The following is a 21,199-nucleotide window of genomic DNA, read 5'->3' as shown; positions in this document are numbered from 1 at the left end:
CTGTGCGTGGCAAGAAGAAGCACTGCAATGCTGCGTAGAGCTGCCACGACTGTGGGATCCGCATGTAAAAATTACGGCCAGAATTGCGCAAAACTCGCGAAAAACAAAAGAACCATGGCCGATCTGCAGCAGATTGCGAGCAACAACGAGCGCGCCGAGGCGTTGATCAACTCCATTGAAGCCGAGGCAAGTATTCCCGCCAGCCAGCGCCTGCGAGCACTCGATAACCTACTGCCCCCCAGATTTCCGGCATCCAGCAGCAACTTGTGGAGCGCCAGAAGCAGGAGCTGATCAAGGAGAACGCTGCACTGGCCAAGGAAGTTGAGGCGGCTTTGGCCCAGCTGGTGCAGCTGGAGCTGCGAAATGGCAAGAAACAGATACCGGTGCCTGGAGCCCGGGGTCTCTGCACCAGTGCGGCCCCAGTAGTCCCGCCGGCAGAGGCTGGACCTGCTACCGCTGCCCAGGCTCCTAAGCCGGTCAAGGAGCCCAAGGAAAAGAAGGTCAAAGAGAAGAAACCGGCCGCCGAGAAGCCCGCCGCCGCCCCGGAGGCTCCTGTCGACGTCGGTCGCCTGGATTTACGCGTGGGCAAGATTGTGGAGGTGGGTCGCCATCCCGACGCCGACAGCTTGTATCTGGAAAAGATCGACTGTGGCGAGGCGGCTCCACGCACCGTGGTGTCCGGCCTGGTGAAGTTCGTGCCCCTGGAGGAGATGCAAAACCGCCTGGTGGTGGTCATGTGTAACCTGAAGCCGGCCAAAATGCGCGGCGTCACCTCAGAGGCTATGGTCATGTGCGCCTCTACACCGGAAAAGGTGGAAGTGCTCAGTCCGCCGGCCGGAGCTGTTCCCGGCGACCTGGTTCACTGCGAGGGCTATCCGCGCCAGCCGGACGCCCAGCTTAACCCCAAGAAGAAGATCTTCGAGTCGTGTGCCCCGGATCTGAAGACCAACGGCGACCTGGTGGCCTGCTACAAGGGCGCCGCTCTCCATGTTCCCGGCAAGGGCAACGTGGTGGCCCAAACCCTGAAGAACGTCAATGTGAAGTAAGCCAATAAACGAAACTAAAGCTTTGAGCCAATAAACGAAACATCACCGCCTGCACGAGGTTGCGCCTGCACACCATTTCATCAGAACTTCTTCGTCATTCGAACTTAGCACCAGTGAAGAGTAGCTCTACAGGAATATCGGAAGTTCTACTAATAATTGGGATTGCTGGTCAGGCTTGATTATCGTGCAGATCCTGAGGTATTCGTGTGAGATTTTATTTTATTCCACACGACAGCACAGCAGTACATAACGATATAAATTTATCATTAACAAGTCTATTTATATGTGCATAGGAAGTGCATAGGAGTGCGCCATTCCTACACACTTTGGCTGGTTTACGTGCCGTGCTCAGCGATTATTGCGCTGCGGTTGCGCCTGGGTGCGGAACACGGCGATGGAATTGTTCTCGACCACAATTGTTTTTGTTAGGACGTCGTAGGCGGTGCGGTTGTTCTTGAAGAAGACCATCAACACGCAGATGGGGAAGAGCAGGGTCATCCCCAGGTTCTTGATCAGCGCGCGGGCAAAGGAACGCATCAGCGAGGGAGTCTGTGGCGGATAAAGCAGAGCCCTCATCGGCTCCCTCTGCGGCTGGAGGACGAACTGTGGAAGGGGCGGCCCCTGAAGCGGCATCACGGCCTCCACATAGTATATGCGTATCTTCATCAGCGACTTGCCCGGCGTAGCCCCATGAAACAGGAATGTCCACAGCGCCTCGTAGCAGCAAACGATGAGCCTGGTCAGCATTTCGATTAGCAGGAGGTCGGTGGACATCGAAATAAAATCTAGTGATGTGTCAAAGAAGTTCGCGAAGAGGTCTTCTTGGTCCAGGGTGCGACGAATCACGTCCTCATCGAACTCTATATTAAACAGGTTTACCACCCCGAAGGTTATGATGATTTTCACTATGAAAAGGATGAACATGTCGATGGTCTCCGCCACGGCGCGCTTCCAAAAAGGCGCCAGAACGTATTCGTATCCGCCCAGACGCTGTATGATATCCACCTGGGCCGCCTCGCCCAATATCCGCAGGCCGCTGAAGTTTGGCGCAGGCGAACGAGGCTCTGCAGCAGGGTTTTCAGGCGATGCAGCTGGTTCTCCCGGCGCAGCAGCCGCGCCCTGAGCCAGTGTTTGGGGATGTCCCATGGCTGCTGCTTGGAGGGCAGCGGAAGAAGCCAGTCCCGGAAACATGGTCGGATAGTTGGCCATCAGGTAGTAGGGAAACATGAGCTTCGCATTCTGGGCCAGCGTCGCCTGTTTGGCCCACACGGCGAGGCTCTCGAAGTAGGCTTCCTTGGTGGAACGCTCCGTTGGCTTCTGACCCGTCTCCTCTCCTTGTTCACCCATTTTCTCAGTCTCACAATGCTCGATTTTGTTATTTGGCTGGTTTTTTATTTATTTATACAAGTTGACGTGTATTGAAAGCGGTAGGGTGTGTCGGCGTATCGCTGCGAATGGCAAAAACTGATAAATACGATTTCCTGTGAATTTCAAGCAGGGCGGGAAAATTTAAAAAACTCACTTCAACTTTCGACGCGAAATATTTAATAGCACTTAAAATTCGAAGATATACTATTCTAAATTTTTATATATTCAACTATAATCTTGAATAAAAGGTAGTTGGGCAACTGAACAAGAAGCTGTTTATCTAATGAAATAAATGTACTGCATTTTGTAGTTCTTAAACATAAATAAAAAGCACAAGGTCATACATTACCCACATTTACTTCCTTTAAAATCAGCGACACTGAACGAAGCACATACAATTGTCTGAATATTTTATTATTACACAGTTCGAAGTGGTTTGATTTCTTCCTTAGACATAGCAACTTAAGAATCGAATACAATAAATCCGTTGACAACCCGCCATGATATTTTAGATTCACATTGACAAACAGGCGTGAATAAGTTCTTAGGGATATCAAGCATTTAAAAAGTACTGTGCCAGAAGTCTAGACCTTACATTCGTATCCTGGCGTGGACGATTTTGAATGCATGCGTATCAAATACCTAGCTAATGTTGAAAAATAACATGTACATTTGATTGGGAAGTGCATTACGTTCTGTGGTTCAATTTTCAATTTTAAGTAGTTGGGTGTTACACGCGTATGTACGTACGTTTTATGGTTTAATTGGAATAGATTTGGACGAGCAGACGCGATTCCTGGTGGACATGGAGATGGACATGAACATCGTTTAATACAGTGGCTTGCTCGACAATGAATTCAGCTACGAACACGAATAGGACAACTAACTAAATTGGCAAGTTGTATAAATCGAATGTATATAAACAAGCATCGTCGTCTCACACACACATGTTGCAACACCGAGACGAACCGAACACTCGTGTCTTACAATTAATTAAAGGAATACAACTACATAAATACACCGCGTATTTATTGCCACACATTACCGATATTAAGATTCCCAAACTGCTGGTTCAGATTTGACGGTACTGAAGAGGTGGTGGGTCCCGTGGCGGCGAATCCGCCCGCTCCTTGTGGCGGTTGGCCAATGTTCAGCCCACTGGGCAGGGGCTGCATTAAGTTCATGGAGAGGCCGCCAAGCTGTGGGTGATGTTGCTGCTGAAGCTGCTGCTGCTGATGTTGCTGATGCTGTTGCTGCTGTTGAGGAACAGCTCCAAAGAGCGGCATCCCACTGAGGATGCTCTGGTTCGTTTGCATAAGATTCGTTGCCGCTGCCTGGCCTGCGGCAGCATAGGGACTGCCCCCGGTGCTGGGAAACTGGGCTCCAGTGAAGCCATGGGAGCCGCCCATGCTCATCGCAGTGGCACTGCTGATAGCAGCATTGCTGAACGCATTAGGCGCAGCCATAACTGGCGAATTGTACATGCTCACCGAGTTCGGCGGTGTCATGAACTGGTGGGGGATCTGCTGTTGCTGCTGCTGGTGCATATAGCCGCCTGGGGCCATGCCCGTGAAGCCGCCAAAGTTCATCTGGGGGTTGTGGGTGGCTGGCGCACTGCCGTACAGCGCCAGAATGCTGTCCTTGGACATCTTTCCGGACTGATCCTTCTCGCTGCCGCCGGCGCCCAGTGAGCCCTGGTTGAAGAAGTCCTGCTCCTCTTGTGCCAGCGAGTTCGGCTTCGAGCCCATCAAATTGGCGGCGTCGCCGTTGCTGCCGTTCGGCTTATCCGGCTGTCCGGCAATCGATTCGGCGCTGAGAAAGCTGGTGAAACTTTCGTTTTGCAGGTCTTGGCTGGCACTGGTCGCGACAATGGGCTTGGTGGGCGAGGACAGGCCCAAGAGGTCGCTTTCGCCGGCACTGCTGGCGCCACTGTTGTTCAGTTGGATGCGCTGCGTCGTCTTTGGGCTGCAGCCGCCGACCTGGTTGGGTTTCGGCTTTGGCAGCGGTGCGGGCAGGGGGGTGTTCTTGAGCGCCGACGCAGATGACCCGGACAGGCGCTTGTCGCCGCTGCCACCGGCCACTCCAACCAGGCCCAAAGTGGCCTGTGCCTGCGTGCTCTTCTTCTTGCGCTTCTGGCGCTCCAGCTCCTCGTCGATCTCCTTGGCCCAGTCCACTTTCGGCGGCGAGGGAGGCACCCACTCGCGTGCCAGGTACTTCTTGTGCTCGTACTTGGCCCGTATGAAGTTCTCAAGCGCTGTGTCCGTCTGCGGGCGACGGAAGCCGTCCGGCAGCTGCGCCTCGTAGACGGCGCGAGCCCGCGAGTTGCCCATCTGCTGCAGCGAGATCACCTGCTCCGGCGTCCAAGTGTCCAGGTTGACGGACTTGACGCGCGATATGTGCACGCCCAGGTTGCGATGGATGCCGGCGCAGCGGATGCAGAGGAACATGCCCAGGTTCCAGGAGGCCCAGCGCGGACCTAGGGATAAAAGGTAGCATTTAGTGACAGCACATAGGCTTTTATCGGAGTGCAGATGCATATGTGGTGTGTATATGCACGCACGCACGCACACAGATGTGCGTCAACAAGAGGCGTATCTCTCGGCGAACAAGTGGACCCCATCTACATACCCTTGGCATCGCAGTCCACGCAGTACTTGTTGTCCTCGTCGCGGAGCATTTGCGTCAGGAGGGTCTGGCACTTCTCCTGAATTAGCTTCGTGCGCTGTCCCGCATTCGAGGAGCTCATTTTGGGTTATGCTTGCGGTCTGTGGGGCCTGCTTTCGATATTTGTGGCGGGGCGCGACTGTGCGACGTGGCGTGGGCGACGGGTAGAGTTGGCGGAGCTTATCTCTGCTTCACATGGATATACAACTACCAGCGAATTGAATTGACAATTTTCTACAAGTTTTTGCTACCGAAAAAGTGATGCGTCCAGTGGGACCGTGTGGCGGTGAGGGCCGTGTGCCGCACTTGTTGTAACTAACGCCAAGCCGTGGCATCTTGCCATTCACAGCGAATTGAAGCCAAATTTTAAAAAAGTTGTTTACTTTTACTTTTGCCCACAGAATATTTAAACTCACATTTGCCGGCAATAATGGAAGTTTTGCGTAAGAAGCTAGAGGCCTGCTTGCTGATACTGAACAGGAACAATGCAGCAAATACAAACTGGCTGAATGTGAGTGGGGGAAACGGACCACTAACCGCAGGACACCAATCACTTGTTGCTTTCAATTTCAGGATCTGTGCGCCGTGCTATTGGAATTCGCTACCTTGGCCCACAGCTCATTCTGCTCCCAGGGGCAGTCAGAGTGTTCGGAGCTGGTGTGCCTCTGCCTCAGCCAGATTATGATCTGCATTCGCCAGGTGGAGAGCACCATGAAACTAGAATGCGGCACCTCAATCTCGGTGAGTAATTTGGATCTCATCCATGCAATGCACAGTAATGTCTTACCCTCTGAAAGCAGGTAAGTCATCAGTACTTTCTGGACCGCATTCGCTGGTGCCTGAAGCGCCTCATGCATCTCTACAGCGGAGAATCGAGTGGCGAAGCAGTCGCTCCGGAGCGCTCGTTCCTTAAGCTGGTGGATGGCGCGCTGGATTGTTTGGCGCAGTTCACCTCGCACAGTGAGGAAAACAACGATATCTCCAACTGTCCGAAGACTCCCCAGCAAGTCCTTCCACTCAGCCAGAAGTTGCGCGCCAACATTGATTTGATCTTGGGTCAATCCCTGGGATTCGCCAATGTGGCTTTGTCGCAGGACAAGAGAGCTCTCAGTGCCTTGTGCCAAAAGGTGGGTGTACATCCTCTGCCGTATTCCCATATTTATTTCCCTCATTTGTGCTCTAGGTCATCCGCGAGTGCAATGCCTTTCAGGAGGAGTGTAAGGAGTCTTCCAGTGCCAACTACCTGTCCACCCTTAAGCTGCGGGCCATGACCATGGATCAGGCGATTTACCAGTTGGAGGACTTTATCAACGATGCGCTTCTGCGCTTGGTATTCACATGCTTTCTGGACTTCGAGAAGTTTTCGGTGGACAAAATTAGAGCGCTGTTGAGGAACAGCCCAGATAATGATGATCTGGCCGATGAGTGCATAGCGGACTTTGATGTGAACATAGATCGCGCCACTCAGATAGGCATTTTTGCCATTTCCTTTGCGCCCAACTTGAAAAGTATAATTTATTATATATAATTATAAAAAAAATCGCAATTAACTTTAGTACCAATTTCAGTGAAAACCATAATGCGCAGCTGTCTGGCCTCTTTTGAGTCACTGGACACAACTCTGATACCTTCTCTGCAGGCCCATGGTTCCGATTTGCACTCGGACATCCTAGAGCAGCACTTCAACGAGGAGGTGGCCAAGTTCAAGGCAACGCTGCAGGAGATCATCGACAGCCGCGCCCTCCTGGGTTGTTGCCTGGAGATACTGACCTCAGGGATAAGTGCAACGGAGAAGCTTTTCGATAAGCAGCGATTGGAGGACTTGATCCAAATCTCTTTGCTTCTAGTCGAGCACTTTCAGCTGGAAGTCAATCGAAAGGGGCTAAGCGAAACGCAGAACCAATTGGGGGAAGAGTACTACCAGCAGTTCATCCGGGTACTGCGCGAGTGCAAGGCCATTTTGATGTGCGCATCCCAGGTGGAGCCGCAGAGAATCCTCAAGCGCTTCAAGATCTTGCGCACGATCTTGCGCAAACTGCACGGTTCCCTGGGAGCTGGTAAACAAGAGGAGGAACTTCCTATTCTCCTGGCTCCCCTTTTAGTGGATGATACCAAGGGTTTAAATGAAGACGAAACCAACTTCTCTGGCTTTAAAACAGCCCGAGGCGGCAGTATTCTCTACGACACAGAGCGTAGGAATAGAGTAACTAGAAGAACGGACAACAAGCTACCCACAAATACCTTGGACATTAAGTCGGAAAAGGCAAAACCCAATGGAAATGTGCTGAGAAGTAAGTCGGCTGATGTTTAGATAAATGCAGAAAGATTACCAAAGTTTTGAATGCTATTTACAGGGGAAAGTTTACGGACTGTCATGTTCAAGCGGCAGAATATAGCTGAAAGCAGAAAGCTATACACCTCCATGAGTAATCAGTCCACGGATCTACAAATCACAGGTATCTAAAATGATTGCATACCTTATTTCATACGTTTTTTTAAATAAATTCCGTTTATTTTAGATATACTCGACCAACTCACTGGAATGTCCAATGGATACTTTGAATGCTGAAGCACTTCAACCATTTGTACATAACTTTTTACTTAGTTTAGTGTTTAAGTTCATATCACTTAAGAGATTTTGCAATTCAAACTTAACGTACGTCGCCACCTGAATGTCATAGGTCAGGTCAGGCATACACACAAACATGTATGTTCCTCGGGTGGCGGAGAGTGTCGCATCGGAAACAGTTTAGACTGTTGTAAAAGTAGAGCAATAGGTTCAAATAAATACATTGACACATAGCCCACTTGTCAGCGCATCTCCCTCGTTCGATTGACCTTTCAAGAGCACTGGAAACCCTCGTTCAACCCAACATGTGAAGCTGTGTGGGCAATCCCTATCGATTTTCCACCACGAGCGGCAGCCAGGACTCGCAGTCAACAGATACACACGGTGATTGCTTGGTAAACAGTAAGCACTCGGCTATGAAATCGCTCGCCGGCGATAAATTTGCTCTGTCCGATGGGATCGGGCCACCGCCTTGTTCTCCCAAACAGCGAAAAGCAAGTGCCGTGAGTAGGGACAAGGCTACGAATAACCATCATGTGGTGCCGCTGGGCATCCTCGTCGTGCTCTGCACTGTGTATCTCATGGTAGCCGGGATGCAGAGCAACTACAGGCACTATTTTAAGCCGGGCGTTGCTGCCTTCGACCTGCACCATGCCCAGCCGGAAGCCATGGCCGAGCCCGAGTTGGATGCCGCCGCTCCAGATGCATCTTGCCGGAAGATGGACGTTTTCGCGAAGGAATCCAATCGGAATCAGGCAGTTTCAAGAAGATCCCAAGGCAGGCCCACGAAGAGAACCAAAAACGGAACTGGAAGTGGAGTTAGCAAGCAACCTCGCTTGATGAAGTCCTCGGAGGGGCACAAGAAGAAGGAAGCCGGCAAGAAGAGTAACACCGCGGAGCCCATTATTTACCTGTTCGCCCTGGTGTTTGTCTATCTGCTGCTGAAGGCCGCCTCGGACATCAACCAGCACTACAAGTCGGTAAGGATAACCCGCATTCCATTCCCTATTGCCGCGTGAATAATCCTTCTTCGGCAGCAGAACAAAGGGGACAAACGACTGCGCCGCTGCTCGCTGCAATCCTATGCCCAGATCCACAAGCAGGATCGCCGCTCATCAAAAGGTATTTCACCAAAATCTTTGCCAAAGTTTTAGCTCGCTGGGCCAGGTGCCTAGCCTATTACACCGTGTTAACGAGGGATCAAGTGAATTGTTGTCCTATAAATCTAAATGTGTCTACCACTATGTACTGAACTAGCCAATCTTCTCTACTCTCAAGCACCAGTTTTCTGACTTTTTCGGAAAATGTATTGTAATGTATTGTGTATCTCTAGTCTGTCCTCAATCTCTATACATCTATACATACATCTGTACATCGCACTTTTCGGGCTCGACTATGCGTTTGATATCTGTGTTTTTGAACGACCTCCACTGTTTACCTCCTCTTCACCTCTCTGTGAAACTGTACTGAATCCGAATGTAAGGTTGTACATACTCGAATGTATATTACTGTCCTAAGTGTGCGTAATCGTAAAATAAATCAATTACTATGTGCTTTCCTGTGATCAATTTACAAACGTAGCCGTGTTAGCTTGCGTTTCATTTCCTCCGTTCGATTGGGCTTTTACGCAATCCTCTGCGATCCTCTCTCACCCCGAATCCCAAACTGACCGCTCTACATTTCTCCAATGCATGCCAAAGTGGAGGAGTCCCCCATCTTCCGGCGCAGGCATATTATCAGCGAGGAGCGTTCCGTGTCGGTGGATCGCTTCAAGTACACGCTGAACGATGAGGGAGGCTTCACGAAGTCCGTTCCGCGGGCTCAGGAGTATCACTACAGGGTGGTATCTCCTTTGGCCAGCCGGCCCAGTCAGCAGCATCCGCTTAGGCAGGGATCCGGAGAAGCCCGTTTCGGTAAAGAGTCCCACAACAATGTGACACGTGCCATAAGACCAACTATCTTCTTCTCTAGAGCCCCGCCTAAACCGTCGCTCCTCGGTTCCGATCAGCATTAACTATCAAACGGTGCACGTATCGAGTCCACATCCACCGGAAATGGCCAGGCGCGGCTCGGTGATAAGCCTCACTGGGCCACCACCAGAGGTCAGTGGCATGACCAGTGGTATGCCAAGTGGAGCCGCTGATCCGAAGCGGCGCGTCCGCATGATAAATCGCCATTGAAGTCCAGAAGTCCAGATGAGATCAGGACACAGCCCATCGAAAGTGCAAAGAGACTACAGTACTTGAACAAACCATTCAGAAACAGAAACCGCACACGTCGTAGTCCTTCTTAATGCGTTTCTTTTAATCAGTTAATTATGTTATATTATTCAAGTGTTTTAAAAAACGTACAAAGAATATTCTTCTCGAAGACACCGAATTTACGCCCAATTCGGCGGGCAGCCGTTTGCCGCAGCATTTTGCCATCCTATTGTACATTATTCTACTTAGGGCAAGATTAAAAAAATCTTAGGCTAGCGTAGTGTTTAGTTTGGAATTCAGTACCTATGATATTACCATTATCTACGAACTAACTACGAACTTGTGATGCTCATTACAATTACAATGACAATTACATACAGCTGGGTATGTATCTGGGTTGAAAGACCTGCTGGGCGAAGCGTATGAAAAGGGTGCAAGATCTTAACTACGGTTGACGCGCTACTGGATCGGGGTGCGGAGATATGGTCGGAGTGGTTGGTCCCTACGGCTAATACACGTATTCTACAAGGCCTCCGTCTTCATCGAATTTTGCGCTAGTTTCTCCTATTCCATTAAATATTAAAATAAATTACGTATTTTAATTGCATGTGGTTGAAGTTCGGCCCTGCGCCGCATTCAGCTGAGCTCGTTGCCCTCGTAGAGGCTCTCGCAGCTCTCGAGCAGGCGCAGCACGGGGGAAATGTCGTAGGGGTAGAGCTGGCGCGACACGAGGCGGGATATCTGCAGGCGCAGCCGGATAAGAACGCCCATCGCCTCGTCCAGCATGGCGCTGCCCATGCCGAAGGTGTGGCAGCTGTGCACGAACATCGTCCAGTTCATGCGGATGTACTTGAGCAGGCGCAGCAGGTAGAGCAGGAAGCAGGTCTCGTTGCTCACCAGCAGGTCCAGCAGCAGGTCCGAGCTGTTCGATGTCATCTTGAGGAACTCCAGGAATGTGTACACCGGATTCAGCATGGCCACCAGCTCGGGGAACGCGTTGTTGCGGAACGAAATCCCAGACGTGACGTCCAGCGTGCAGACCATGGCCTCGATCAGGTGGTCGTCCTGGTCGTCGAACAAGTGGATCAGGATCTTGCTGAAGTGGCACTCCGGATGGAATTCCAGCGTCTGCTTGATGAACGTCTCCAGCTTGCTGAGTACATCGCGGATCGAGCGCTCGATGAGCATCATGTCCTGGAAGGCATCGTAGTCGGTGGAATCGATGGATGAGTCGGAGGAATCGCTGCGTATCTCCTTCACCGTCACCGCTATCGACTTCAGTACCAACAGCACCATCTTCTGCAACAGTGTCTTGTCCATTTCGATGAGGTCCAGTGGCGCACCGTCCTCCTCGCTGTCCCCTGATTGCGCGGCATGTGCCAGGGTAATTGTTCCATTGGCGTACACCATCGGCCTGCCATTGTAGCCGATCAGACTGACCATGTTGTCCGGCTGTCGCCGCGGCAGCGACTCCAGGATGCGGAAGCCGCGCACATGGCAGACTATCTGGTGCGCCAGCTTGCACGTCTCCTCGGGCAGCATGTCCTGCAGCGCCAGCGTGGAACCATAGCACAACGCCTCGTTGAAGAGGCACAGCATCTGCTTGTACACGGTGCAGGAGAGGCTGTGGCTGAGCAGCAGCTCGAACTTGTCCAGTTGGGCGTAGTAGGGTCGCGTCTCGTCGATGGACAGATTGGCCTTCACCGAGATGATGTTCTCCCACAGCTGCAAGAAGTTGAGCACACAGTGCTCGGCGGCATCCTGGTGCGTCGGCGCCATCAGCTCCGACATGTTCTTCACCAGCGTGGGCCACTTGTGCTCCAGCTTTTGAATGGTGATGCACTTCAGGTGCGTCGTATCGAAGCTTTCCGAGTCGGTGAGTGTGACCACATGACAACCGCTGGGCATGGTCGTGGACTGGGGAGCGGGATGCGGCTCGTAGGCGACGTTCATCTCCTCGCCAAAGTGCCGCCGATGCCGGTCGCGATTGTCGGGTGCTTCCTGCTCCGTCTCTCGCTCGCCCTCCGTATCCTCGCGAAATTGCAGTGCAAAATAATTGGTGGCTAGCGGCTGCTCCTGCACGGGGAAGTGCATGTAGCTCACGGAGGCCTCTGTCGAAAGGGGCACTACTGACGAGGCTGCGCTTGTACTATTCGCCGACGCCATCCAGTCGTCGTCCAGCGGATGGATCTCCATGTCCTTCCACTCCACTATGCGCTTGATGATGTCCAGGCTGAAGTGGATCTTCTGCACGGCCGCCAGGTCAAGCTGCTCGAAGTTAAACAGCTGGTCGACGATCTTCTGCAGCCACTCGTCGTTCAGCTCCTGCTTGGCAATCACCAGGAATGCGGCTAGCACACGTCCCGCCAGGAATTGCACGTAAGAGTTCTCGTAGCCGGCCAGCACGATAATCTCGTCGATAAGCTTGTGGTCATTGCGAATGAGTGCGTCGCAAACGTCCATTATCCGCGTGCAGATGAAGCCCTTTGCGTTCTGCTTCAGGTAGATGTCGAACAGTAGCTGCAGATTGGACAGGAACTGCAGCAGCTTGTTGGTGGGCCACTCCCGCAGGTAGGCTATCCGCTTCTGGCCGTTGGTGTCCTGTGAGTAATGCGACTGGAAGGGCTTGCGCAGCGTTCGCTCCGACACGCCGCACAGGCACTGGCGGGTCAGGGACTGCTCGAACTCCAGCATATCGTCGATGGACGTGGCTGCTGTTGCTTGCATGCAGTTGCTCCTGCTGCTAGCATGACTGCCATTGCTGTTGGTCGTGTCGAGGGTTAGCAGGTTGGGCAATTTGGCCGCCCGGTCCACTTCGTCATGGGCGGATTCAGGCTGGCTGTGCGGGTCTGTGTCCCCGTTTTGTGGCAAGATGTTGTGCAGCAGCTGGGCGTACGACGCCGCCCGGGAGCTGCAGGGCGTGGTGGTGGGGGAGTTGTTGGCGGTGCTTGGCGTTGACAGCGAGTGCGAGGAGGACGAGGAGAGCGAGGAGCACAGGTGGCTGTTGCTGTTGGCGTCCAGGTCCAATATGTCCGGCGGATGGGGCGGCTGGGGCGGCAGCGCCTTGGAGCCCACCTTGATTTGCTGCTCGATCTTCTGGCGCTTGGTCTGCGGCTGCTCGTTTGATGCGGAGGTCGTGGAGGCTGCTACCGTGGAGCATGGGCAAACATCGCCCGTTCCGGCTCCAGATCCTGCTGCGGATGTGGTGTCCATCCTCCGCGCTGACGTACCCGACGTCCTGCAAATGGTCTGCAAGCGAAATGCCCGGTGAGCAGCGAATCTAAGCGGCGGCTCGCAGCCACATACCTACAAACCCGATTCCGACAAACAGCTTCCGTGCTACGCGCACACAAGGTTACGTGTGCAGACGCTGCTGCCTGGCTTCGTGGGGCGATTCCCTCGGCTTCGTGGGATACACTACGATTTCTTGGGGGCGTCGAGGGCGCTCTAGCTGCCGCCAGGTGCTCTGACTGCTCCTCCAGACATTTTAAACGGCCACAATTCGATTTTCACACACTTGTTGCTCTCTTCGGGCCAGCGACATGTCAATGTTTATGTGAGTTTCACTGCACTCGCGTTTCGCTTCGTGCCCGGGCCAGTCGATTGGATCGTGTGCTGTTTCTCACTTTTTAAGCGCCTCTGATTGTTTCTCTGGCACCGCTTTTATTTTGGTTTTATTACACTTTATTATGTGGGAAAAAACAAAAATTAAGTGCGCGTCGCCATCTTTTAGCGAGTTTCAGCTACCTGGTAACCCTACTTGCGCAGCGTTGCCAAACGACACTTGGTATTTGGCGTTAGCTATAGACATATCCAAGTTCGCAACCATATCTCTGTCGTCACAACACAATTCACATATATTTTACTTTCTGAAATGCATTATTTTTGAAAGTTAATTGCATGCTTATAACTTTAGCAACAATGTTTGCCTAAGTAATTCTAATAACAACGACTTCATCAGTTTTTAAATGCGTGATAATTATAAAGTGTTTTAGAATTATAAGATAATTGCAGAGAAAACAAAAAGATTTTGTTGCAAGCTAAGTGAAGATAACAAATATTTTTCTATTTATATGCGTTAATTTAACGGTTAACTTCAAAAGTGTAAAAATAAGTAAAAATTAAATGAAATAATGGAAGTGCTATTCGATAGTCATTGACACCTGACAGCCCTGAACACCGAGCGTGCTGCCACATCGAGATAAAATTATGCCGTTAGCGGCGGTTAATTCGTTTTGAAAATTCCAGTTTATGTCCTTTTGCCAACCGGTGCAGACGATCTAGGAGCAGGAGATTTTCAGTCCATCTCCACGCGGCCCACACAGTAAATTCGCACACACTCCAAACCGATCGGCACATCAAAACAAGAGCGCGGCCGACGTGGCAACACTCACTTGTTTTTCATTTGACATTGAAAGGTGCTCGCGAATTCCAGAAAGGACGTTGGAAAATCGGCAGCCGCTCAGTACCTATCAAAAGCAAACACGGCGAAGTTGTGGTGCGGTGCTCTGGAGATTTGCCGGAGCCAGATAATAGGAACTACCCGACGCCTAAGCAGCCGGATCCGCTATTATAAGTGAAGTGTCGCGAGTGGTCGAAGCAGTTCGCCCGTGCTCTCTTCTCCGTGTGCTACTAATTTGCATCGAGTGCTAAATAGTCCTCCCCTGCCCTTCTATTCCGCATCCGCTGCTGTTTCTGCTTGGGATAACTGAAGTAAGATGGCCGGCCCACTTCCTCCGCTCAACCAGGAGGCAGCGTTCCAGAAGCTGCAGGAGTACTACGACTCCAAGGGCAAGGACCTGAACATCAAGGACCTGTTCGTGAAGGACTCCAAGAGATTCTCAAAATACAGGTGGGTTTTTGTGTCGATTTCGCCTCCGAGGGTGGAAGTTACGTATCTAGTTCCCGCATACATACACTCATTTGTGTATCCCCCATCGACAATCGTTTATTCATCGAGTTGCGCTTTGCCCACTCTCACTTTCACCATCGGCTGTCGAGTGTCGCCGCCACTCGATTTGTCCTTGCGTAAGGTCACAGCAACGACCTCCGAATCGTACTTGCTCTGAGGTCAAATGTTTTTCGTTTGTTTATCAGCCTGCGCCTGCACACCCAGAACGATGGCGAGATACTGCTGGACTACTCGAAGAACCGCATCAATGACGAGGTCTGGGACCTGCTCCTTGCACTGGCCAAGGTGCGCCGCGTTAACGCCGCGCGGGACGCCATGTTCTCCGGCCAGCACATTAACATCACGGAGAACCGCGCCGTCCTCCACACGGCCCTGCGCAACCGCGGCACGGATCCCGTCCTGGTGGACGACAAGGACGTGATGCCCGATGTGCGCGCCGAACTGGCCCACATGAAGGAGTTCACCAACATGGTCATCTCCGGCGTGTGGCGCGGCTGCACCGGCAAACAGATCACCGACGTGGTCAACATCGGCATCGGTGGCTCCGATCTGGGCCCGCTGATGGTCACCGAAGCGCTGAAGCCCTACGGCAAGGGCCTCCACTCCCACTTTGTGTCGAACATCGACGGCACTCATCTGGCCGAGGTCCTCAAGAAGGTCAACTACGAGACAACCCTCTTCATCGTCGCCTCCAAGACTTTCACCACCCAGGAGACCATTACGAACGCCACCTCCGCCAAGACCTGGCTCCTGGAGCATTCCAAGGAGGTAAGTACAGCAAAAGGTCGAACATTAATTGACCTTCATTGATAGCGCTTTAAGCAAAGATAGCCAAACTAATACAATGAACCATCGATGCGATATGATGGACACTTCAGTGATTTTTCTTATCATTTTATAAGAGACATTTTGACATGTTGAAGCTATCAAATCAATTTAATATGCTTTTAAATGTGACTAAATGCAGCTTATGACCTAATCAAAGGCTAAATCGGCTTTCAAATTCGAATTAAATTTTCCCAATTTGGAATTCCACTCAAATGTAAAATAGATAACGCAGGCAAAGCAAATAGTTACATCACTACATTTTAGTCTGACCTATATTTACCAACTATTTTTGTTTCGTTTTAGCCTGAGTCCGTGGCCAAGCATTTTGTGGCCCTGTCGACCAACAAGGAAAAGGTCACCGAATTCGGCATTGACAGCACCAACATGTTCGGTTTCTGGGATTGGGTGGGCGGACGCTACTCCCTGTGGTCGGCCATTGGACTGTCAATCTGCCTGTCCATCGGCTTTGAGAACTTTGAGCAACTGCTGGATGGAGCTCACTTCATGGACAACCATTTCAAGACGACACCATTCGAGAAGAATGTAAGACTCAACTGAGAGTTCAGGAAAATGAGTGTAGTTAACCATGCTATTGGCTTTCCTAGGCTCCTGTTATCCTGGCGTTGCTCGGCGTTTGGTATTCAAACTTCTTCAAGGCGGAAACACATGCCCTCCTTCCCTACGATCAGTACTTGCACCGGTTCGCCGCCTACTTCCAGCAGGGCGATATGGAGAGCAACGGCAAGTTCGTCAGCAAGTCGGGCAAGCCCGTCAAGTACAGCACTGGTCCGATTGTGTGGGGCGAGCCGGGCACGAATGGCCAGCACGCCTTCTACCAGCTCATCCACCAGGGCACCCGCCTGATCCCGTGCGATTTCATAGCTCCCGCCCAGACACACAATCCCATTGCCGGCGGCAAGCACCACAAGATTCTGCTGTCGAATTTCCTTGCCCAGACGGAGGCTTTGATGGCCGGAAAGACGGTCGACGAGGCCAGGACCGAGCTGTCCAAGGCTGGTCTGTGCGGCAACGAGCTGGATAACTTGTTGCCCCACAAGGTGTTCGTCGGCAACCGGCCCACAAACTCGATTGTGGTGAAGAAGGTCTCACCTTTCACCCTGGGCGCGTTGATTGGTACGTCTCACTGTTCCAGCTCACAAGCGCTTATTAATGTCAATTGATTTTGCAGCGCTGTACGAGCACAAGATCTTCGTTCAGGGCATCATTTGGGACATCAACTCGTTCGACCAATGGGGTGTGGAGCTGGGCAAGCAGCTGGCCAAGGCCATCGAGCCGGAGCTGGACCACTGCAACGAGGTCTCCACGCACGACAGTTCCACGAACGGCCTAATTAACTTCATCAAAGCCAATTGGAAGTAATCATGTCTGGCTATTTGTTGCAAATTAAAAAGAAATGTTTACACAAATGCTCTAATTGTTAGTAGTTTCTGAGCTGTTATTCAGTAGCCGCCGCTTATGTATACCCGAGCTACAAGCCCCCTGTTTATTGGCACATTATTCAACTGTATTTATGAATTGGTCATATTTGTTTGCTTGCGTATCGATGAAATCTCGTGTCGGAATTAGACCAACATTTGGCTCTCACTATTCGTTGTTGCACGTAGTTTAAAACCGAAAATAAAAATTTATGAATTCGATGTAAAAGCCTGTGTTTGAAAAACAATGCTAATTTATTTTCTCGCGGCGCGGCGCAGGGATTTGATTTTAAGCTTACATTACGGGGAGGCTGTCTAATCCTCGGATACGTCAGAGTCTGTGTCTGCGTCGGCGTTACCATCGTCGGTCGCCAGGTCGTCGTCGGCCATCAGTTCGTCTTCCAATGTGCTCTTCGGGCTGTCTGGCTGATCCTCCTCCAGATCGCTCCAGTTCTCTTCTGCTTCGGACTGGGGCTCATCTGCAAGCAAGCGAATTAAGACTCGAGCCTTGTGCGAAGAGAACCACTTGGTAACTTACCTGGGTCTTCGTCCAGGATCAGGGCATTGTTATCGTTGAGATGATTGACCGCGTTCCGTTTCATCTGGTTAATTATCAAGTTGACTCGCCCGGTTATTCTTAAAAGAAAGAAGGCATTGAAAAGTTGTTAAAACAACATTGCCAATATAACAATAATAGGAGTATACGCATTACTAAATTTTGTCGTGGCCAGATTTCAAAAATGGATCTTTTGTGCAATGATGGCGCTAGCTGTATGGATATCTCCAGCCCCCACAACAAGAAACCACCGAGTCCAGGCAGTGGAGTCCCAGCATTGGGACCAGGCGGAGCCCTACCCATTGCCATAGTACCCAGCATATCCAGCTTAGTCAACCAGTGCAACAAGCCGGCCTGCGATGACGCTGATATGCAGTGCATCATCGACCTGATCGAGGGCACACTCTGCGAAGCGGTGGCCATTATTGAGTCAGACCCGCGTGGTCTTTTTATCTACAACTTTCCGAAAAGGCAAAAGATGTCCTCCATCAGCCTGATCTCTTCAGTGTTCACTGACACCGTTGTGGCCAACGGAGAGGATGATCCCTCGATCACAAATCATTACACGGGTGGCCTTGGCGTTTCGGCGGACTCCGTATCCAGTGGCTTGGCGCGCAAGATGCTGACCATCGGGGACTTTGAGTACTCCAATGCCATTGCCGACATTAGGGATTTCGTCAGTCGCTGGGAACTGTCGCCGGACACCAAGTGCGTGGTGATCAGCAATCCGATTCGACACGAGGTGGCCCAAAAGGGAACCATTCTCTTTGTCGATGCCCATTTCTCTCGGCCAACACCCCGTTGTCCGAATCCCCTGGCCGTCGCCAAGGTGCGTTTCATCATTTCCGTGTCCAAGATTCTACTGAAGCACTATCCCGTGATGATCACCTACCGCTTCGAGGGTTACAACACGCTCTATTACGGCCTGGGCGAACGATGCCTCAACTCGTTCACTTTTCAGCGATTCTACATCGACACCATTCTGCACACCAAGCTGACCTTCTTCGCTGCGATCTCGGAGTGTCGCCACGGCACCATCGAAAAGCCCAAGCATAATATCAAGCCGAAAAACTCAAAGAAATCCGGCTCTTGAACATTATTTCACTATTAAAACCCTTGTTTTGTGTCTTTCAATTCCCCAATTTTACTTACTGCAAAGCTTCCGATAGACAGTGCATGCGCTGCTCCGCCACGCCGAGGCAAACGGCCATTTTTTCGCGCAGAGCCTCCTTGTCCTCTGACAGCAAGACACTAGTGTGGGTGGAGGTCAGTGCGTGCAGCCAACGCAGGGCGGAGCGAACACTGTAATATAACTTATTTAGAAGACTCAATAGGGCTCTACGGAAAACACTTACCTCGCGTGCTTTCCTTGCAGCAGGATGGAAATTTCGTTAATCAAGGGATTGACATAATCGAGCGGTAACCGATCCAAGGTCAACTGTATCGTCTCTGGATCCTGGGTGCTCAGAACGGCTTGTATCATCCTGAAAACACACTTCTATTAAAACAAACATCTAGGGCCATTGTTCGACAATCCCTTACGCCTGATCCTTGCTGTGTAATGCCTGCATTAGCAGCTGCGTCTTGCTCTGCGTCAACAACTTGCCGCCACTCAGTTTGGTTTCTTGGATTTTAAGATGTTCCAGTCGGGCTTCCATGGGCACTTCGTTTTGCACTTTCTTCTGCGAGATGGGCAGGGCGTTGTTGTACTCCACATTTTTTTGGTTTACAATGGGCTTCTGGACCTTGGTGGCGGCCTGGTAGCCCGGCTGCTCCTTTCCCTTCTTTTTCGCATACCGCTTTTTGGGATCGGCGCGCACAATAACGTTCAGTTTTTCGCCATAGTTGGGCGTAATGCGTTCAAACTGCAGCTGTTGGCGGCTTCCGTAGCCAAAGAGGATTTCGTGGGAGCGATTTGAGTCTGTCACAAAGTGTGCCGCCACTGCTAGAAGTGGTTCCACTGTTTCGGCGCCATCGGAAACGATCTGCAGGGAAACCTTGGGCTTCACGAACTTCTCTGCGGATAAACTGTGGAGACATAGTTCTTCAGTACGTGTAGCGAAACGTGTATTCACATGACCTACCTGTTTACATTCAACAGGTAAATGTGTATAATGCCATTTCGGGTAACACTGGCCACACGTAGCTGACCATCGTCGCGCACTTCGCTGGTCAGACAGTAGGCCAAATCTTCCATGAGGAGTGTGCAGGCGGAGGCTTTGTTCTTGCCCTTCTTGTCGATCTTCCAGAAGCAGATTACGCGCTCCATCTTGGCGGTGGTCAAAACGAATTCAGTGCCATCTGTGCTCGACACGCTGCTGATGGTGTTTACTTCGCCCGAGTGGCCGGTGAACGTTTCCACCAGCTCCTTTGTCTTGATATCGTATACCTTTAGCTGTCGGGAGCCAATGGCCAGGGTGCCGCTTTTCTGCAGGTAGACTATATTCTGGGGCTTCTCGGGTCCCACTTGCCATTCGGCGATGGAGCGCTCGTCCGTCAAGGACCAAACGACAACCCTACAATCGGCACCCACGGTGTACAGGTGACCATCGTTGTCATATGTAATTGAGGTCACTGGTCCATCATGGCTGTCACCACTGAGCGTTCGAGAAATCTGCAAAGATTGATAGTGGTTTATTCGCCTTTAAGGTTCTTTGACCGACTCACCTTTCCCTCGGCCAATGAGTATATAACCACTGAGCCCTTGTACGTTCCCAGAGCAATGTGAAGCTGATCACCTGCATCCTGTGCCTGCAGGCTCTTCCGCGACTTCTTGGGTCGGGAACCGGCCACCGAAACCCACGTGAGCGCTGTGCACGACCCGGATAACTGTAGATTGGGCGTAAACTCCTGATACAGCGTGTTCGTCTCTGTGTTCCATATCCGCAGAACTCCCTGCTCGTCCACCGAGGCAAATAGTTGGCCACCATTGGGCGAAAATCCCAACACGTGCTTCTTGCCCAGCGACATCGTTTTTTATGTTTTGAATTAGAGATGGGCGCTAAGGCTAGTGTTTACATCGGCTCACGCTCGTCGCACTGCATGCAATCATCATCACTCAAGTGTCACGCACGACTCACGATTGAATTGCATCTACCGACGTTTCTTATACCCTTGAAAGATTAATCAAATTATATTCAAACAAAATTCAAGGAGTGAACAATATAATAAACCAATCGGATAGTGCATTTTTTAAATAAATTTTTTAGTTTTGAATATTAAATAAATACCTAAATATGTTGGGAGTGGCTTTTGTCTCGAAAATATTTTACTCAAATTGTATTTGGGGTATTCCTCAAACCTAATGTTTTAAAATTTCCTCAAATCTTAAAATTACTAAATTTTCTTGCATCTGTAAATATTATTTTTTTGAAGATAAATTAACTTTTATACTTATTCCTGGATTATTTAAGTAAATGCGTTCAAAAATCAAGAAATAAACTCGATTAACAAGATTGATTTTAGTTCGTATACTCTACTTCTGAACTATATTGATAATTGCTTGCTATTTATTGAAAACCATTCAGAATCGTTAACTTATTAAAAAATATCAATTTAAATGTCAAATAAAAATAAAATAGCGCCAGTCACCGTTTACGATTATCGATAGGCAAGTGCC

At 50.7% G+C, this 21,199-nt stretch overlaps 9 protein-coding genes across 12 annotated transcripts; 5 read left to right on the top strand and 4 right to left on the bottom strand.

The window, feature by feature from the left end:
- The first annotated feature begins 8 nt into the window (after positions 1–8).
- On the top strand, positions 9–1,100 carry LOC117138202 (aminoacyl tRNA synthase complex-interacting multifunctional protein 1). Its single transcript, XM_033300132.1, has 2 exons — positions 9–186; positions 243–1,100. The coding sequence occupies exons 1-2, from the start codon at positions 28–30 to the stop codon at positions 1,044–1,046; spliced, it is 963 nt and encodes a 320-aa protein (XP_033156023.1). The 5' UTR covers positions 9–27; the 3' UTR covers positions 1,047–1,100.
- Positions 1,068–2,499, bottom strand: LOC117138201 (protein FAM8A1). Its single transcript, XM_033300131.1, has one exon. It carries the CDS (start codon positions 2,391–2,393, stop codon positions 1,395–1,397), a length of 999 nt encoding a protein of 332 aa, XP_033156022.1. The 5' UTR covers positions 2,394–2,499; the 3' UTR covers positions 1,068–1,394.
- A 308-nt stretch (positions 2,500–2,807) lies between these two features.
- LOC117137398 (stromal membrane-associated protein 2) lies at positions 2,808–5,362 on the bottom strand. Its single transcript, XM_033298819.1, has 2 exons — positions 5,043–5,362; positions 2,808–4,890 (listed from the first exon to the last, which is right to left on the bottom strand). Exons 1-2 carry the CDS (start codon positions 5,158–5,160, stop codon positions 3,443–3,445), a joined length of 1,566 nt encoding a protein of 521 aa, XP_033154710.1. The 5' UTR covers positions 5,161–5,362; the 3' UTR covers positions 2,808–3,442.
- A 64-nt stretch (positions 5,363–5,426) lies between these two features.
- LOC117137395 (serendipity locus protein alpha) lies at positions 5,427–7,880 on the top strand. The gene is made up of 7 exons (XM_033298816.1): positions 5,427–5,589; positions 5,652–5,819; positions 5,879–6,205; positions 6,262–6,586; positions 6,647–7,369; positions 7,433–7,534; positions 7,598–7,880. Exons 1-7 carry the CDS (start codon positions 5,509–5,511, stop codon positions 7,645–7,647), a joined length of 1,776 nt encoding a protein of 591 aa, XP_033154707.1. The 5' UTR covers positions 5,427–5,508; the 3' UTR covers positions 7,648–7,880.
- A 126-nt stretch (positions 7,881–8,006) lies between these two features.
- LOC117137401 lies at positions 8,007–9,922 on the top strand. 2 transcript variants are annotated; one of them, XM_033298823.1, is made up of 4 exons: positions 8,007–8,627; positions 8,688–8,769; positions 9,348–9,560; positions 9,619–9,922. In XM_033298823.1, the coding sequence occupies exons 1-4, from the start codon at positions 8,064–8,066 to the stop codon at positions 9,825–9,827; spliced, it is 1,068 nt and encodes a 355-aa protein (XP_033154714.1). In that variant the 5' UTR covers positions 8,007–8,063; the 3' UTR covers positions 9,828–9,922. The 2 variants fall into 2 exon arrangements, with proteins under 2 accessions (XP_033154714.1, XP_033154713.1); XM_033298822.1 differs by having other exon boundaries at positions 8,685–8,769.
- Positions 9,923–9,930: 8 nt separating this feature from the next.
- Positions 9,931–13,605, bottom strand: LOC117137392 (protein lines). 2 transcript variants are annotated; one of them, XM_033298810.1, is made up of 2 exons: positions 13,155–13,605; positions 9,931–13,097 (listed from the first exon to the last, which is right to left on the bottom strand). In XM_033298810.1, the coding sequence occupies exon 2, from the start codon at positions 13,059–13,061 to the stop codon at positions 10,485–10,487; it is 2,577 nt and encodes an 858-aa protein (XP_033154701.1). In that variant the 5' UTR covers positions 13,062–13,097; positions 13,155–13,605; the 3' UTR covers positions 9,931–10,484. The 2 variants fall into 2 exon arrangements, with proteins under 2 accessions (XP_033154701.1, XP_033154702.1); XM_033298811.1 differs by having other exon boundaries at positions 13,163–13,605.
- Positions 13,606–14,107: 502 nt separating this feature from the next.
- Positions 14,108–17,253, top strand: LOC117137396 (glucose-6-phosphate isomerase). The gene is made up of 5 exons (XM_033298817.1): positions 14,108–14,700; positions 14,946–15,528; positions 15,892–16,131; positions 16,194–16,722; positions 16,778–17,253. Exons 1-5 carry the CDS (start codon positions 14,567–14,569, stop codon positions 16,966–16,968), a joined length of 1,677 nt encoding a protein of 558 aa, XP_033154708.1. The 5' UTR covers positions 14,108–14,566; the 3' UTR covers positions 16,969–17,253.
- Positions 17,021–20,578, bottom strand: LOC117137394 (WD repeat-containing protein 43). 2 transcript variants are annotated; one of them, XM_033298815.1, is made up of 8 exons: positions 20,248–20,578; positions 19,665–20,194; positions 19,123–19,608; positions 18,936–19,064; positions 18,733–18,882; positions 17,563–17,660; positions 17,324–17,503; positions 17,021–17,255 (listed from the first exon to the last, which is right to left on the bottom strand). In XM_033298815.1, exons 1-7 carry the CDS (start codon positions 20,548–20,550, stop codon positions 17,340–17,342), a joined length of 1,860 nt encoding a protein of 619 aa, XP_033154706.1. In that variant the 5' UTR covers positions 20,551–20,578; the 3' UTR covers positions 17,021–17,255; positions 17,324–17,339. The 2 variants fall into 2 exon arrangements, with proteins under 2 accessions (XP_033154706.1, XP_033154705.1); XM_033298814.1 differs by lacking the exon at positions 17,021–17,255 and having other exon boundaries at positions 17,257–17,503.
- LOC117137402 lies at positions 17,682–18,725 on the top strand. The gene has a single exon (XM_033298824.1). It carries the CDS (start codon positions 17,765–17,767, stop codon positions 18,671–18,673), a length of 909 nt encoding a protein of 302 aa, XP_033154715.1. The 5' UTR covers positions 17,682–17,764; the 3' UTR covers positions 18,674–18,725.
- Positions 20,579–21,199: the final 621 nt, after the last annotated feature.

This window comes from Drosophila mauritiana, chromosome 2R (genome assembly GCF_004382145.1).
Source record: "Drosophila mauritiana strain mau12 chromosome 2R, ASM438214v1, whole genome shotgun sequence".
Lineage (NCBI taxonomy): Eukaryota > Metazoa > Arthropoda > Insecta > Diptera > Drosophilidae > Drosophila > Drosophila mauritiana.
The sequence above is the reverse complement of the archived record's forward strand: the minus strand, read 5'-3'. Positions and strand labels throughout refer to the sequence as shown.

What these genes read in the sequence shown, in the direction of transcription:
- LOC117138202 (XM_033300132.1), top strand. Translation starts at nt 28, where the DNA reads ATGCTGCGTAGAGCTGCCACGACTGTGGGATCCGCATGTAAAAATTAC. An exon ending in TCAACTCCATTGAAGCCGAG is followed by an intron (nt 187 to 242) that starts GCAAGTATTCCC and finishes ACTGCCCCCCAG; the next exon opens with ATTTCCGGCATCCAGCAGCA.
- LOC117138201 (XM_033300131.1), bottom strand. Translation starts at nt 2,393, where the DNA reads ATGGGTGAACAAGGAGAGGAGACGGGTCAGAAGCCAACGGAGCGTTCC.
- LOC117137398 (XM_033298819.1), bottom strand. Translation starts at nt 5,160, where the DNA reads ATGAGCTCCTCGAATGCGGGACAGCGCACGAAGCTAATTCAGGAGAAG. An exon ending in CGTGGACTGCGATGCCAAGG is followed by an intron (nt 4,891 to 5,042) that starts GTATGTAGATGG and finishes TTTTATCCCTAG; the next exon opens with GTCCGCGCTGGGCCTCCTGG.
- LOC117137395 (XM_033298816.1), top strand. Translation starts at nt 5,509, where the DNA reads ATGGAAGTTTTGCGTAAGAAGCTAGAGGCCTGCTTGCTGATACTGAAC. An exon ending in AATGCGGCACCTCAATCTCG is followed by an intron (nt 5,820 to 5,878) that starts GTGAGTAATTTG and finishes CTCTGAAAGCAG; the next exon opens with GTAAGTCATCAGTACTTTCT. An exon ending in CAATGGAAATGTGCTGAGAA is followed by an intron (nt 7,370 to 7,432) that starts GTAAGTCGGCTG and finishes TGCTATTTACAG; the next exon opens with GGGAAAGTTTACGGACTGTC.
- LOC117137401 (XM_033298822.1), top strand. Translation starts at nt 8,064, where the DNA reads ATGAAATCGCTCGCCGGCGATAAATTTGCTCTGTCCGATGGGATCGGG. An exon ending in TCAACCAGCACTACAAGTCG is followed by an intron (nt 8,628 to 8,684) that starts GTAAGGATAACC and finishes CTTCTTCGGCAG; the next exon opens with CAGAACAAAGGGGACAAACG. An exon ending in ATCCGGAGAAGCCCGTTTCG is followed by an intron (nt 9,561 to 9,618) that starts GTAAAGAGTCCC and finishes CTTCTTCTCTAG; the next exon opens with AGCCCCGCCTAAACCGTCGC.
- LOC117137392 (XM_033298810.1), bottom strand. Translation starts at nt 13,061, where the DNA reads ATGGACACCACATCCGCAGCAGGATCTGGAGCCGGAACGGGCGATGTT.
- LOC117137396 (XM_033298817.1), top strand. Translation starts at nt 14,567, where the DNA reads ATGGCCGGCCCACTTCCTCCGCTCAACCAGGAGGCAGCGTTCCAGAAG. An exon ending in CGACACCATTCGAGAAGAAT is followed by an intron (nt 16,132 to 16,193) that starts GTAAGACTCAAC and finishes TGGCTTTCCTAG; the next exon opens with GCTCCTGTTATCCTGGCGTT. An exon ending in CACCCTGGGCGCGTTGATTG is followed by an intron (nt 16,723 to 16,777) that starts GTACGTCTCACT and finishes TTGATTTTGCAG; the next exon opens with CGCTGTACGAGCACAAGATC.
- LOC117137402 (XM_033298824.1), top strand. Translation starts at nt 17,765, where the DNA reads ATGGATCTTTTGTGCAATGATGGCGCTAGCTGTATGGATATCTCCAGC.
- LOC117137394 (XM_033298815.1), bottom strand. Translation starts at nt 20,550, where the DNA reads ATGTCGCTGGGCAAGAAGCACGTGTTGGGATTTTCGCCCAATGGTGGC. An exon ending in TTACACAGCAAGGATCAGGC is followed by an intron (nt 19,065 to 19,122) that starts GTAAGGGATTGT and finishes GTGTGTTTTCAG; the next exon opens with GATGATACAAGCCGTTCTGA. An exon ending in CTGCAAGGAAAGCACGCGAG is followed by an intron (nt 18,883 to 18,935) that starts GTAAGTGTTTTC and finishes GTTATATTACAG; the next exon opens with TGTTCGCTCCGCCCTGCGTT.